The sequence below is a fragment of the Notechis scutatus genome, chromosome Z (genome assembly GCF_049901735.1).
Source record: "Notechis scutatus isolate UNSWTSFEM ecotype Mainland chromosome Z, rNotScu1.2, whole genome shotgun sequence".
Classification (NCBI taxonomy): Eukaryota; Metazoa; Chordata; class Lepidosauria; order Squamata; family Elapidae; genus Notechis; species Notechis scutatus.
Window position 1 is genome coordinate 126,106,331 of NC_142025.1, and position 16,105 is coordinate 126,122,435.

The following is a 16,105-nucleotide window of genomic DNA, read 5'->3' on the forward strand; positions in this document are numbered from 1 at the left end:
GAAAAGTTGTCTCAGAATTAGCTTGAGATGGCAACGTAAGTAAAGCAGAGGATAGTGGAGGAGATGCCACTGAAGGAGTGGAAAGCAATAGAACAGTGTGATTGAAATAAGTGTGATTGTGAAAAAATCCTAAGCAAGAATAAGAACCTATAGTAAGTGGAGTGACACGTATAGTTAAAAATATTAAACAAGGAGAATAGTAATAGTGAACAGTTATGTCAGAAGTAGGAGAAAGAAAACTACCGTTGTGTTGGAAAACATAATTACATGCAGAAAGAAGATTATCTTTAAAAATAAAGGTAACAGTGTCAGCAAGGAAAGCAAAAATAGCATCAGGAGATGCCCTAAATTGAGAAAAGACAGGAAGTATTGATATCAGAAGAAAGATTAGAGTTAGAGTCAGGTTTGCCATGGTAAGGTCTGACACAGCGAGCAGGGACCCAAAGCACTCGATCAGGAAGTTGGACAGCAGCGTAACCTTTTCCCCAGGTAATGAGCTGTGCAGGACCTTTCCACGCAGGATCTGGAAGCTGTCTGAAATAAACAAGAGGACGGGAAGAGGGAACTACTGGCTTGGTGAAATGGCGAGAAGCCGCTGTGGTAGGAGGAGTGCCAGTAAGATTGAGAAAGTTAAGAGTGTACAGACAAACATTTAAGATATTTTGCAACGTTGGGAGGTTCGGGGGGCCTGGAGCCTTTTCCCCCAAATGCCGATCAAGGGCTTGTTTCAAAGTTAGGTGCGATCTCTCCACAATCGCTTGCCCTTGGCTGTTGAAGGGTAAGCCAAACTTATGTGTGATGGCCCACTTATGACAAAACTCAGCAAAGGGAGAACTGACATAAGCAGGACCATTATCTGTTTTGAGAATTTTGGACATCCCAACGTTACGAATGACCGAATACAGTGATTAATAACATTTTTGTAGCCTCTCCTCTTTGCAATGTTGCTATAATAAACCCTGAATAAGTATCTACTGATACATGAATATATTTCCAGGAGCAAAGGGAGGATAATGAGTGACATCCATTTGCCACGTATCACAGGCTTGAGTACCCCTAGGATTAACACCTTCAGGGATACCTTTGGCCTGCAAGCTACATGTTGGACATTGTTGAATTATTGCTGTGGCTTCTTGATATGTAATTCCAAATTGTTGCACTAGGGCTTTCCTGTTTTGATGAAAATAATCATGACTCTCCCCAGGTGAAAGCTGTTGGAGAAGGGGAGAGGAGGCCATAATTTTACAAGCCTCATCTGCCATATGATTGCCTTCTGCTAGGAATCCAGGCAATTGCTGATGACTTCTGATATGGGCTACAAATAAAGGTTTCCCTCGCTTTTTCAACAGTGTCTGAAGCTGCAAAAAAGTTTCATGAGAGAGGGAGGGGTAACAGGAGAAATATATGCATCAAAAATATGAGCAACCATCTGAGTAACATACATGCTATCAGATATTACATTTAAAGATTGTTGTGAAAAAAGAGACAACGCCAATAGGAAAGCAGCTAATTCAGCTTGTTGTGCTGATGATTGTGAAGTAGTTAAACGTTTATGCCATTGAGCATTTTCATACCATGTACATGCTCCAATATTTTTTGAACCATCAGTAAAGACAGTTAAGCCTTCCTTCAATGGCTGTTGGACAAAAGGTGATTGTAAAACAAAAGGAACTGTCCTCAACACCTGCAGTCGTGAATCAGAGGGAAGGTGGCACGACACTTGGCCACACCAATCTTCCAATGCATCCTGCAGTGTTGTGGAAGTCTGAAAAAGAGGTTCCCATTGAGTGATCTTAAAAGGAATATACAATGTAAAAATATCCATTCCCATCAGGCTTTGGTTCTCTTACGCCCTTTTTCTATAAGAGAAGCCATTTGCGCTGCTCTAGTAAAAATAGATGTTTTTGGAGTGTGTGGTAGGTGTAGCCATTCCAAGATATGAAGATTTTTTGTATTAGATATTTGAACAATTATTGCAGTCAGTAGTTGATGAGTAGAAAGGATAGCAAGAGAAGGTGGTTAAAGACAGGAAAGGTCGGGCCCAGTTTATGGTACCCAGATATTGCTGAAGTTGAACCAAGGTGGGTTGAGAAGACAGAGACAGAGAGTTTTACTCAGAAAAGCGATGGGCTGGTATTGCCCCTCCCTTTCTCTGATATTTTGGTGGAATCAATCTATGTTCTCTGAAAAGAGCAGCCCACTAGGGGTCGCCCTCTCATTTCTTTTTTCTTTGCTACTTTCTTGTTTACTTTCAAACAAACATCCAGAATTCCCTCATTGCATTCACAGACATACACATCCTTCTCAATTTGTACACACATCTTTCCTCTTCCAACTCATCTTTCTCTTTTTCAATCCCTTCAGCTAACTCCAGAGACCTCTTCAAAGCCTCTTTCCTTCCTCCAAACAACACATCCACAAACCATCTCTCTCCTTCCTACTTCCATTTCCTTCCTTCATCTTTATCATCAAATCTACGTGCAATAAACAATCTTAGCTTCCCACTCTTGTCTTCTCAAGTACATCAGAAATTGTGGAAAAGCAGAACAATAGAGTAGCAAGACATTATTTACATAGTATTGACACATGGTAGAGTTTTAGCAAAAGATTCCATTAATCAATAATGAGTTTTGTGTTAAGTTGAGACATAAGATCACGGCCCCACAGGTTGAACAGACACAACAGAGAAGTTATAAAAGACAGTTAAATGATTTGTTCTAAGATGGAACACACTGAGAATAAGAATGAAAAATCTGTGGGGTCCTTGAAGAATTTTGTTAAAAGACAAAGAAGGTTGAGAAGGACCTTTCTCATGATGGGATAACCCCTGCCCCCATCTGAATCTCATCCTGTGGAGTACGGGATGGCTCCCTGACAAAGAAGATGGTCCAGGGTAACAGCTTGAGGAAGGCCAGCTGTTGCAACAGATTGAACTGCTAAGCGATAGTCATTGTGCCAAGCAGCAAGTTGAGAAGATGTTAGAGAAAAGAATCCTTTAATCAGTGCCTTCTGAAAGGTATTACGAACAGGCAAGGAGGCAGGAGAATCAGTGGAGTTGATAGGGTTAACATCAGGAATGTGAGGTGGGTTGTAGGGAGGAGGGGAGGAGGGGAAGAAGTGTCAGGATATGGAGGTGGTAAGGAAGAAATTGTAGAAGTTTTTGAATGAGAAGAAGGGGAATCAGAGGAAACAGGAGAAAAGAATTTTCAGGAAGACTAGAAGATGGATAAACAATTGTTATAGCAGCCATTATCGCTCTCCAAGAGATAAGTATATCCATGGGAGCTCTGGGAATTTCATGTAAATATTTTCCTAATTTTTCCCATTGAGAATGGCTAAGAGTTCCAGCAGATGGATAGGCTGGACAGTGCGCCTCAATGTAAATTATAAATTTATTTAAAGATTTCTTCGAAATTGGGTACACAGTTGTACCATTAATTTTCTGAAAGGAATTAGCCTTCTTCACTAGACTATAAAGTTCGTCCCTGTGCCCTGACGAAACTTGAGAAAGTGAGGAGCCCATTACTTACGATTCGTACGAAACCTATGCCAGGTGCGTAGCAATGGGAGTGAAGGCGATGCACCTCTAGCCAGAAGTCACACCTTGGAACCAGAAAGTCGAAGAGATCCCGGACGAATCAAGGGATCCCGGACGAGCCCCCAGCTGTCGCATCGAGCGACCGATCCTTTATTTCGATCTTCTGGTTGATTGCTGAATTCCTCTCAGAACGGGACTCTCGCAAGAGTGATTGCAAAAGCGGAAAGAAAAAAGAACACAAGACGAAGATTTCTTTAGGTGAGGCAGCGCATCGCCTGGGGCAGATGGAATTGTCCCGGCTGAGCCTGAGACAGATGGATTGTTCAGGCTGCCAGCTTGCTCTGCGCTGTCCCCTTTTATTGTACTGAATCAAAGAGGGGGGGTGAGGGGGATTGCAGAAAGACAAAGAAGTTACAAACTTTATCTTTGAGACCAGGCTACGTGATACAAGTAACGAACTTTTTGACTGTTACTGATAAACATGTTTTTTCCTGAATATACATCTTTTATCTGACACAAGCTTCTGTGATGATACTTCGTGACTGATACCGAATACACATCTTTTATCCGACAGACTTTTGTGAAGTTAATCTTATCAACTTCAGCTTCTTCCTGTCAGTTCTTTTCCTGTCAGCTTAGTGAACTTTGCTCTGTGCTAAGCAAGATTTTGTTTCATGGAAATTTACCAAGACAGAATAGCCACAGAGAGCAATTCCCACTGAATGGGAAACTCCTCGAGGCCCGTGGTCCCGCATCCACATTGATTTCGCGGGACCCACTAAAGGACAAACTTTTCTCCTAACCGTGGATGCTTACTCCAACTGGCTCGAAATCCACAAGATGAAAAGCACAACTACTGACTCCGTTATTAAAAAACTAGATAGATTATTTGCAACACACGGGTTTCCGGACGTTCTAGTTTCCAATAACGGACCCCAGTTCACTGCTCTCACCTTCAAACAATACTTGGCGGACCGGGGCATCCGCCATGCCTTAACTTCGCCGGCTCACCCTGCGGCAAACGGTAGGGCGGAACGGATGGTCCAATTCGTTAAAAGACACTACAAAAATGGATCCGGGGACATTGATGCTAGATTGAACAAAATACTCTTACTACAGCACATTACCCCCACAGTGTCACCAACAAGACTCCAGCCGAACTTTTAATGGGGCGGAAGCTTCGCTCCCACCTCAACTGATTACACCCGTCGTATTCGCCAGAGAAACCTTGTGGATCCAGCGGAACGTATCGCCAATTCAAGGTAGGCGACTTGGTCTCACGCCAAAAACCTTTCTGGCGAACCGTTGTGGGTCCCAGCCACCGTAGTCTACCTCACTGGCCCTAGATCTTACCACCTTAAGACGACAGACGGCAAGATATGGAAACGCCACATAGATCAACTTGATCTCATTTACAACCCAATATCCGCGACCCCGGACTTCCAAACTCAAGGGGAGGGAATACCGAGGGGGACGAAGGCCGTATAGACGACAGCGTAATCGAGGACAGACGGCCGCTAAACCGAGTACTCGCGCCACCTGAAGAAGGTCCGGGATCGGGGGCATCCTCCCCACAGAGGAACACCGTAGTGGAAACATGCCCGCCCGATCCAGGAATGAACTTAAGGGACCCTGATAGTATCGAAAACAGCACCGCGGAATCAACCCCCGTGCGAAGACGAGCCTATGCGTTCTGCCGGAACCGAACTTTAAACAAAAACCGGTGGAACAGCGAAAATCGAATAGGCAGGTAAAACGACCTGCATACTTGCGCGATTACGTCACCACAGCCGTCAAACGGAACCCAGGGGGGAGGGGTGTTGTGAACTAAAGAAATGTAATTTATAAAGATTCATTTGCATAGCAGGATCGTAATCCTGCACTTCCTATTGGCCTATATAATGGCAAGTTATGATTGGTTCATTCTGAGCAATCTGATTGGCTATTAGCGGGCCGAGTCCCATTGGACAAGGTTCAAACCCTATAACAACATCCATTGGTCATCCGGATAGCAGTTCACTCTATAAAAGGGTGGCTGCTAACCGGTTTTTTTTTTGTCTCTGTTATGCTTGTGAATAAAGAGCTGAAGTTCACGGTTTACAGTCTGGTCTCCGTTCATTAAACCCATGCCTCAAACTTAACAGTTACCCCTGACCATCATAGACTAAGATCTTCCTAGCCTAGCCTAGGAAGGGAATGGTTCACGCTGCTGCAGATCAGCCTCAACATCAGCCTCACTCATTAGTGGGTATATGGCAGCTTTATGAACAGCTGCCTTGAACTGTGGTTTAGAGACTATTTGGAGGACATGTTATTAGACCAACTAGTTTGTGGAGTCCAGGACTTAAGGCTACAAAGGCCTCTATTGGCTAAAGGGGATTTGACCCTTTAATTAGCAGTAGAGGAATCCAAATAGTCTCCAAATAGTCTCCAGATCCGTCAGTACTTTCAGCAGCAGAAATTCAGGTAAACCCAGTCAGCCAGAACAGCTCAGCCATTCATTACGATGAAGCTTCCACAGAGGAAGGCTCTGAAGAAACTAGTGATGTAAATCGCCTCAGGCAGCCCAAAACCAGTCAGAGGAAAAACAGGTCAGTTCCCAATCAACCCCCACGATTTCATCTCATCTGTCTAAGCTGTGGAGGAAATCACCTCAGGGCATCCTGCAACTTCAGGAATGCCATTTGTCTAAAATGCCAGAGAAAGGGTCATTTAGCCAAGATCTGTCAGGCAGGAAAGACTTTTGCCCAACCACAGAAACCTCAGACAACTCAGCATTTTCAAAAACATATTGAAGACTGTTTCACCTGCTACCAAGCCAAGCTGACAAACAAAGGCTCTAACAAAATCAGTGTTATTGTTTCTTTAGAAGGGAAACCTTGCAGGATGGAGGTAGACACCAGCTCAGCACTGTCCATCATCTCGTGGAGCACCTTGAAATGACTGCTCCCCAGGATGGCAAAGAGGAGACTTCAAGTCTGCAACTTAACCCTACGTGACTACCAAGGCAGAACCATCCCAGTCATCGAAAAAGGCAAGTTTTTTAAATTCAATTTCAAAATTTTAAAAGTCACTTGACCTTAGTGATAGAGAATAGTGGTAGCCTGTTGGGGTTAGAATGGTTCCCTTCCCTTGTCCTCCATATAGGCGGAATCCACTCTGTTGCAAATTCAGAGGTGGACGCCTTGTTCAATGACTATGCTGATGTGTTCAGTGAAGGCCTAGGCTGTTATTTGGGAACCCCAATATCTTTCAACTTGGACCCTCTAGCAGTCCCAATCCGTTTAAAGCCTCGAAGAGTACCTTTTGCAATCTGCCCTAAACTGGACAAGGAACTAGACAAATTAATTAAACAGGGCATATTAGAGCCTGTGGACTTTGTAAAATGGGAAACCCCAATAGTGACACCCCTGAAGAAAGATGGCAGTTTAAGAATTTGCACTGATTACAAGTGCTCATTATTTATAAATCAGCGCTTATCCAGTCCCAATTATCCAGCACCTGCTGCATTCTTTTGAGCCAGGAACCATTTTCACGAAACTAGACATGTCACAAGCCTATCAACAGTTCCCTGTTGATGACACAGCCGCAGAGCTACAAGCTATTGTTACGCACAGGGGCGCTTTTAAGTGTAGGCGCCTCCAATTCGGTGTTAGTGTGGCCCCAAGAATTTTCCAATCATTAATGGAGAGACTGCTTCAAGGATTACCTGGCATAATACCTTATTTCGATGATATTTTAATATCTGCCCCTGACAAGCCTTAGTTACTGCAAAAAGTCAGAGGTGTCCTCGAGAGTTTCTGAAAAGTCAGGTCTCAAATTAAAAAAAGAGAAATGCACTATTGCTACCCCACAGGTTGAATTTTTGAGGTACAGAATTGATGCCTCTGGCATTCACCCAATCAAATCCAAAGTAAGGGCTATTCACGAGGCACCCACACCAACTAACAAAACTGAACTCCAGGCTTTTTGGGGACTCCTTAACTTCTACGCTTCATTTTTGCCACATAAGGCTTCCATTGCAGAACCTCTGCATAGACTCCTGGACAAACAATCCTCATGGCATTGGGGACCTAAGGAAGCCTATGCTTTCAAAGCAGTCAAATCATTGCTTACATCTGATGCTGTTCTAATTCAATTCAACAAAAATTTGCCTTTAGTCTTAGTTGCAGACGCATCACCTTTTGGCATAGGAGCTGTTTTAAGTCACAGACTGCCTAATGGTTCTGAGGCACCCATTGCCTTTTTCTCCAGAACGTTATCCCCAGCTGAGCGCAACTACAGTCAAATTGACAAAGAGGCTTTGGCTGCAGTTGCTTCAGTGCAGTTTCCTATGAACACCATTTCGAGTTAGTTACGGATCATCTTTGGGTCTTCTGTCAGGCAACAGACCTGCCTCAGATTTTGTCTCCAGAATGAATAGGTGGACATTATCCTGGCACCATATTCCCAATGCTGTGTTCCTCGATCAACAACCTGCAGTTGCCCTTAGTCGCTGCCCCTGCCTCTTCCAGTTGAGGATCCTGCACCAACCAATGCTGTGTTCCTGATCAACAACCTCAAGCTTCCCATCACTGCCTCTGATACTGCTGCCCACTCTGCCAAGGAGAAGGTAATTTCCCAAGTCCTTGACTGGGTGGGAAAGGGGTGGCCTACAGCCCCTTATTCCTCCAAATTCTTGCCTTACAAAATTCGCCAGCAGGAATTGTCTTCTTTTCAAGCTGCTTGCTTTGGGGAACCAGGGTAGTTATCTCTTCCCAGTTGCAGACCTCAGTTTTAGAAGTCCTGCATGAGGGTCATCCTGACATTGTCAGGATGAAAGCTCTAGCTCGCAGTTATGTATGGTGGCCAGGTATGGATGCTCAGATTACTAGCTGGGTGAATGCTTGTCAGCCATGCCAGGCCACCAGATCTTCTCCACCAGCATCCACTCCGGGAACGTGGGAAGATTCAGGGCCCCCCTGGTCTGGCTGGCCCTTTTCATGGGTGAACATTCTTAGTGATGGTTGATTCTTTTTCTAAATGGGTAGAGCTGACTTTAATGACCTCCACAATTTCAGAAGCTGTCACTAAGGCCCTAATAAGAATATTTGCCACCCATGGCCTCCCTGACACCATTGTGTCTGATAATGGCCCCCAGTTTACTTCCTGTGAATTTGAGGTTTTCCTAGCTAACCAAGGAATCAGACACACCCTAACAGTTCCTTTTCACCCTGCCAGTAATGGTCTGGCTGAAAGGGTAGTCAGATCTGCTAAGGATGTCCTGGAGAGGCTTGGGCCCATAGATTGGCACTCCAGACTTGCTAAGTACCTCCTAACCCAGCAAAAGACTCCCTGTGCCATCACAAATAGGTCTCCAGCTGAACTCCTTATGGGTCACCGTCTGAGGACCACTTTAGACAGACTCCATCCAAATTACGCCCCAGTCACACCACTAGGATCAAATAGCCAGACTAGGAAGTTTGCTGAGAATGACCAGGTCTATGCCAGGAACTATGTGGGTCACCCTTTGTGGATGCCTGGGCAGATTGTGGCAGTAACCAGTCCTAAGTCTTACAGGGTCCAATTGCAAGATGGTCGCATTTGGCACCAACATGTTGACCAACTAAGGGGGCATTGGAGTATGTTTACAGGTGGTCCTCTGCACGTTCTTGCTACAGTGAGACCACCAGCACCCGAGGAAGCTCACCACGAACCTGACAGCAATGCAAGCCTACCTGGACAGTCATCAGTCCCACACCCCGAGCTGGCTGAAGCCAAGACGCCTGTTTTTTCATTGCCAGAAGCTGCCCGCCAAGTGGAGGAGTCCCATCCAGCAGCAGCTCAGTTGGAGCCGAGAAGATCTGGATGCCTGTGTAAGGACCCGAGTTACCTAAAGAACTACGCATGCTCCGTTCAGGGAGAAAGGAGTGTTGCATTCTGAAAAGACTGAGCTGAAGTTTTCACTCCGGTCCGTGTTTGGGAACACAGACTGTTCCTATTGGCTGACACCATTTGACAGCTGACTATAAAAGGGAGCTGTCAAACGGCATCAGCTGTTGCCCGCCAGCTGGTTGCCTTGTTAGTGCAGCAGTCGCAGCAACCATTTATTGTTACAATAAAGTTTAAAGCTGAAGTTTGCTCCGTGTTCGCCTCAGTCATTCCGCTGCTCCACTACAGTGGTAATGTTCATTGGGGCCCAAGTAGCCATTTTCTCTCCCTGGAGTTGTGTGACGGGGGAGTAGGTGTGTTAAATTTGGTGTTGTTGCTCTCACTCTCTCATAGTGGTCACTGGAAGTTCAACATGGCACCTTCATGGCAATGAACTCTCCGAGGATCTGAAAAAATGAATTCTTGCTCTACATAAAAATGGGGCAGGGTGGGGCCAGCCAGGAGTGGGACTTGGGGGCTTGCTGAGCCCTGCAGAGTCTTAGCTAGGGGATTTCCCAAACCCCTGTGAGCCCCCAGCAGTCCACCCCTGGTTACATCCCATTATAAATTTAGATATTTAACAAAGGTGAAATGGAAAGTGAGTGAACGAAGGGAGAGGAGGGGAAATTCAGTAGGTTCAGGCTTGTGTGAATACTGGCAAATTATATTTTCACCTGTGAATATTTTTTAGATCACATTCCTTTATTAGCTTAGGTAGAATAGTGCCCACAATAATATCTGTCATTTGTTGGTTGTTTATGTGTCTGTATCTGATCTTATCTGATCTGATAATTTAGATAATAGATAATAATCAGAGTTGGAAGGAACCTTATAAGTCATCTGGTCCGACCCCCTGCCTAAATGGGAGACCATACACCATTTCTGACAAATGGCAGTTCAATCTCTTCTTGAAGGTCCCAAGTGATGGCGCTCCCACAACTTCCGAGGGCAAGCTGTTCCATTGGTTGATTGTTCCGTCAGAAAGTGTCTCCTTATTTCCAGGTTAAATCTCTCCTTGTTCAGTTTCCATCCATTTGATTTTATTATGTAGTCTTTCCATTTGTTTTATGCTGCTCACTAAAATAACATACACATACATCCGTCCATCTATCCATTTAAGAAAAAGAATGGTTCATTAGAGCAGGGGTGTCAAACTCATGTCATGATGGTGGTGTCACATGAGGTATCGGGACTTTCCACCCCTTTGCTAAACTGGGCATGGGTGTGGCCAGCATGTAATGTATCCGGCCCATGGCCCGAGAGTTTGATAGCCCTGATGTAGCAGTCCTCTCTTTCATGCTGCTTTCCTTTTACTCGTCTCCATTCTTTTATTAAGATCCAGCCTATGCTGATATGGAGTCATCAGACAAAGACATTCTTATTCTAAATGTCATTCCACAGTATTTAACAACAACAAAAATAATCTTAAGAGATTCCTTTATGTTCCATTGAGGGGTCTTAGTTAATAGTTTTAAGTTTGGCTTTGTACTGCTTCGACCCAAGCAATTACATCAGCTGGAAAGACCTCAGTGGGAAGGAAATTGCTTCAATGAATAAATAGATGGTGAAGAAGGAGACTGTGTCACGTTATGGTCTAATATATTGTTGAAAACAGGGAATGCCTCCATGCTGAAATATAAGCAAAGAGATATAACTCTCTCTCTTACTCTCTCTCTCTCACACACACAGTGATGTGAATATGCTTCCCACAGTCCCTCTTAAAGAAGTTGCACAATATCTGCAATGCTCATTTTGCTTTATTTCAAGGAATATTTGTCAAAATTTACTTCAATGCATAAATGTTTTGGAGTTTGATAGATAGCAATTTGATAAAGAAAGATAAAGCAATAGCAAGTCATAATCTCAGGTCGTTGGCTATATCTTGAAGATATCCAGGGTGGTAGATGGAGATGACATTATTTTCCAATGTGGATATTGGTTGTAAAAATTATATTTTTACCTGTGTATATTGTTAAATCACACACCTTTATTAAGATCAGTGTCCATAATACTATCTCTCACTTGTTGGCTATGTGTGTTTGTCTGACTCACCCCCTGATCAATTAATTTTATTGTGTAGTCTATCTATTTGTTTAGCTTGATAACTAAAATAAGTTTTATAACATCTGTTAGTCTGTCCAGGAAAAGAACCTTTCTCTCATGCAGATTTCCTCTTGCTACATCTTCCTTTCTTTTATCAACACTCAATTTATGGTGATATTGAGTCACAGGACAAAGTCATTCTTATGCTAAGTAGTATCCCAAGTATTTAACTTGAGAAAAATATAAACTTAAGAAATTATTTTCTGCTTCTTTCCAAGGTCTTAGCTAACAGCTTAAATTTGATTTTATATTACTTCTGCCCAAGCAATCACATCAGCTGGAAGACCTCAGTGGCAAAGTAACTGCTACAATAAATAAAGGGAAGGGAAGAAGGAGACTGTGTGAAATTATTCCATAATATGTGGTTAAAGCAGGTAACACCTTCCACACTGAAATGTAGGCAGAGACCTCCCTCCTCCCTCCCCTCTCTCTCATAGGAATATAATGCCCAGGCCCCTGTTAAAGAAGTTGCACAATGTCTGTAATGCCCATTTAGCTTTATTTCAAAGAATATTTCAAGAAAAATATTTGCCAAATTTTACTTCAATGCATAAATGTTTTTGAGATTGATACATAGCAATTTGATTCATGTAAAGAAAGGTAAAGCGATAGCAGGCGGTAATCTCAGGTCATTGGCCATATCTTGAAGACATTCCGGGTGGTAAACGGAGATGGCATTATTTTCAATGCGCTCTATATAAATGAGATAAAATAATAGGTTGATCAAAGAGAGTTTGAGGTAAATTCTGTGCTTTGCAAAGCTTTGTGAATACAAACAATATCAGGCAGAAAATCTCAATATACTGTATACTGTATCTGTAGTATCTCTATTAGAGGAGAGTTTTCTTACCGTCTGCAGCATACTACTCCCCATCGACAGTCCACTTGCCCAAGGTATTGAAATCCAGAAGGACAGCGGCGTACGCAGCGTCCTCTTAGACTATGACATTGGCTTTGGGCATTCCCTATGAAAAGGAAAAGAGGAGGCAGGTAAACGACAATTAAGTGAGACTTTGCTATGATATATTTTTCTCCAGTATTGGAGAAAATACCGTGGATCCTTGCTGAGTTACTGTGACCGGTTCTGCTGGGTGTTTTGGATGAAGACCTTGAGTGAGAAGGATTAACTTCAGGACCTGGTCTTCCTTTGTCTTTCTCCCTCTTAACGTTTCTATCACTGCTCTTTTCTGCTTTTGAAATGGTGTAAATTTGTGATATTTTGCTGCAATTTCTTCTCTTTTTCCCACATTAAGTACAAATATATCCACTAGATGATTAATATCTATTTTTTTTATTTTCCTCCCTCTTTATTTTTAAAAAATTACTCAAGGGTGAATGTACTCCTTCCTCCTCCTCCAGCATGCAGAGGTTTGGTGAGAGAGAGAGAGAAACAGAGAGAGAGAGAGACAGACAGACAGACAGACAGACAGACAGACAGACAGACAGACAGACAGACTGATCCACATAGACCCAGCTGGGCTTCATCTAATGCTCTTTCATCCTCTTATTTTCTGCAAAGCACCAAGACTGTGAGACGGTTCAGCCTGAAGGAAGAGGCTGGTCCAAATTCACCAAGTCAGCTTTCAGGTGGGACTGGAATTCAGCTTTCAAATTTTTAGCCTTTTACTTTAATCACTAGATCAAACTGATTCTCTGTTGTGCCTCTTTATTCAAGTAGAACATATTTTGGTGAGAATTTAGTAAACCAAAACCAAAGTGAAGTAAATCAACAAAAATAAACTACAACAACAAACACCCAATAAAGTTATTTCAAGAATAGTGAATCAATGAATTAATTTTTCAGCCCTTCCTCGATGCCTGATAATTTACTGCAGTGGTCCCCAACCTTTTTGTGCCAGGGACCAGTTTCATGCAGAAACACTTTTTCAAGGACCGGGGTGGGGGTGGGAGAGAGAGTCGAGTTTGGTGGTTTGCTTGCAGACGTTTCATTATCTGACTAGGTAACATCTGATGTTGTTACCTAGTCGGGTAATAAAACGTCTGCCAGCAAACCACCAAGTTCAGGGAACGCCAATGCCTCCTCATTGCAACCCTGAGCGACAGATAGTCCCTGCAGGACGGCTGAGAAGCCTCGCCTCTCGGCCCTGCTTTCATCAGCCCCATCCCTCAGGTGTCTCCCTCCCTCCCTCAGCCTCATCCCTCAGGTGTCTGCCTCGTTCCTCTCTCAGTCGCTCTCTCACTCCTCCACCAGCCCAGGAAGAAACTGCTTCAAAGAAGCCTGCAGGGTGGCTTTTCCTGTCGGCGCAGCTTCCCCAAAGCGCCCGCTCACCCCACCCCGCCGCCCACGGTTCAATCCAGTGCTCCGTTCTGCCTGCCTGCGTTCGTTTCTGGTGGTTTCAGAGCGCAGCTTCTCCGAGCGCCCGTTCACCCCCGCCCTGCCCCGCCCCGCGCCGCAGTTCAATCCAGTGCTCCGTTCTGCCTGCCTGCCTGCCTGCCTTGGTTTCTGGTAGTTTCGGAGTAGCTTCGGCTGAGAAAAAGAGGCGAATAGTTATTATTCTCAGCCGAAGCTGCTCCGAAACTACCAGAAACGAAGGCAGGCAGGCAGGCAGAACGGAGCACTGGATTGAACCTGGATTGATTGGCGGCGGGGTGGGGGTGAACGGGCGCTTTGGGGAAGCTGCGCCGACAGGAAAAGCCACCACCCCCGGCTTCTTTGAAGCAGTTTCTTCCTGGGCTGGTGGAGCAGCGAGAGAGCGACTGAGAGAGGAACGAGGCGGGAGGAAACCGAAGCTGCTGAGCCAGAGAGCAGGACAGGCTTCGGTTGCTTCCTCCCTCCCCTTCTCTCATTTGTGTCCTTGATCCCGATCCCAGCAGCATTCACCGAAGGCGAAGAAAGCCGCCATTTTTGAAAAAAATTTTTCCTTTGCGGCCCGGTACAGAGTGCTCCACGGACCGGTACCGGTCCGCGGCCCAGTGGTTGGGGACCCCTGATTTACTGGATCTCGAGTTTTAATGCAAAAGAAAAATTAATGGCATGTTGTTCAAATATTTGGAGGCTCATGTTGTCAATTGCCCACACAGTTCAAAGCTATTTCTATAAAGTAAAACAAAAAGAAAATGTTAAAGATTATCCTGCTTTCAGTGATACTCATACTTTAGAAAGTAGTGAGTTATCAATCTTTGTTAAATTATTGCTAATTTTGCTTCTTACCTTGTTGAGACAGGCATGCAAGGAAAAGAAATGTGAACAGCAGATAAAGGATCTTCATGTTGGGTTTGGTTCTGGACCAGATCTTACTCCTGGGACAGACACAGCTCTCTATTTATAGAATTATAATGATTGCAGCATATCACCTCAGTGAGCTATTGCAAATATTCTTAGGTGTTATTTTTACAGTTCTTGCATAGGGCAACGGTGCATCTTCCTTATGTTGAAACACTTCTGTGGCTTTGCTGTTGCAAAAGTCCTTGAAAAAGCAACAGACTTAGTTGAACAGTTAATCTGCTACGATTGTAAAAGATTGGAGGTTCAGGACTTGCCATGTCCTATTGGGGCAAAAAAAATCTCTTACTAAATTTCTGCCCAAACTCTACCAGTCCACGATGATAATGCTCAGCCATATTCACCAGCAGCTGGAGTTTTGGAATAGCCCTTAGAACCAAAAGGGAGTAATCTGGAGTTGCCACTGCTATCATGGGTGACACATTTTTATGGGTGGGTTTTTTAAAACAGCTACTCTACTTTTTGATGGGTGTTTGTGGCACCCAGATGAAGCACAGGCTTATTTGGCTTTCATTGTGGTATTCCTCCCTCATGCAGGTGATTTCTATTTCCCTGAAGACAGAGAATATGTGTAGTGTTGGAAATATTCCTGCCGTCTTCAAGAAGAGTTATTAAGAGTCCTTTAGGACACAGAAGATTAACTGAAATCGAGAAGAAAAGCTGGGTTGTAAAAGCTGTGTATTCTATGAGTGTTGGTTATATTGAATGTTTCCTGCTGCTTCAGCTCTAAAGGATCTGGTGGGGCCATACTTTATCACTTATCTCTAAATTTCAGTGGTGAGAACAATATGGCTTTACACTTAAGCAAGAAAAACCAAATGCACAGCTATAGAAAAGGTGATATGTGGCTCAATAGCAGTAACTGCGAGAGGGATTTCAGACTTCTGGTGAACAGCCACTTAGATAGGAGCCAGAAATGTGCTGTAGGTACAAAACCCCCAAAACTGCATCAACAGAGAGATTTTATCAAGGTCACATGAAATGTTAATTGCGTTTTATACTGCTTTGCGAATTAAAAACTTGGAATACTATATCCAGTTTTGGTTGCCATGATAGAAACTCTAGAAAGGGTGCAATGAAGAGCAATAAAGACAATTAGGGGGCTGGAGGCTAAAACAGGATGAATTGTAGAAACTGGGTGTGTCCAATATAATAAACAGAAGGACTAGGGGTGACATGATAGTAGCCTTCCAATATTTGAAAGGCTGTCACAGAGAAGGGTGTGTGTGTTTCAACTTAATATCCAAAGGACTGAGGGGAAGATGAATGGAAACATATCAGAGAACAATCTAGAATGAAAGAGAAAGTTC

At 43.8% G+C, this 16,105-nt stretch overlaps 1 protein-coding gene across 1 annotated transcript; it reads right to left on the reverse strand.

The window, feature by feature from the left end:
• Nucleotides 1–12,397: 12,397 nt before the first annotated feature.
• On the reverse strand, nucleotides 12,398–14,881 carry LOC113430412 (crotasin-like). Its single transcript, XM_087945338.1, has 2 exons — nucleotides 14,724–14,881; nucleotides 12,398–12,516 (listed from the first exon to the last, which is right to left on the reverse strand). Exons 1-2 carry the CDS (start codon nucleotides 14,779–14,781, stop codon nucleotides 12,398–12,400), a joined length of 177 nt encoding a protein of 58 aa, XP_087801464.1. The 5' UTR covers nucleotides 14,782–14,881.
• Nucleotides 14,882–16,105: the final 1,224 nt, after the last annotated feature.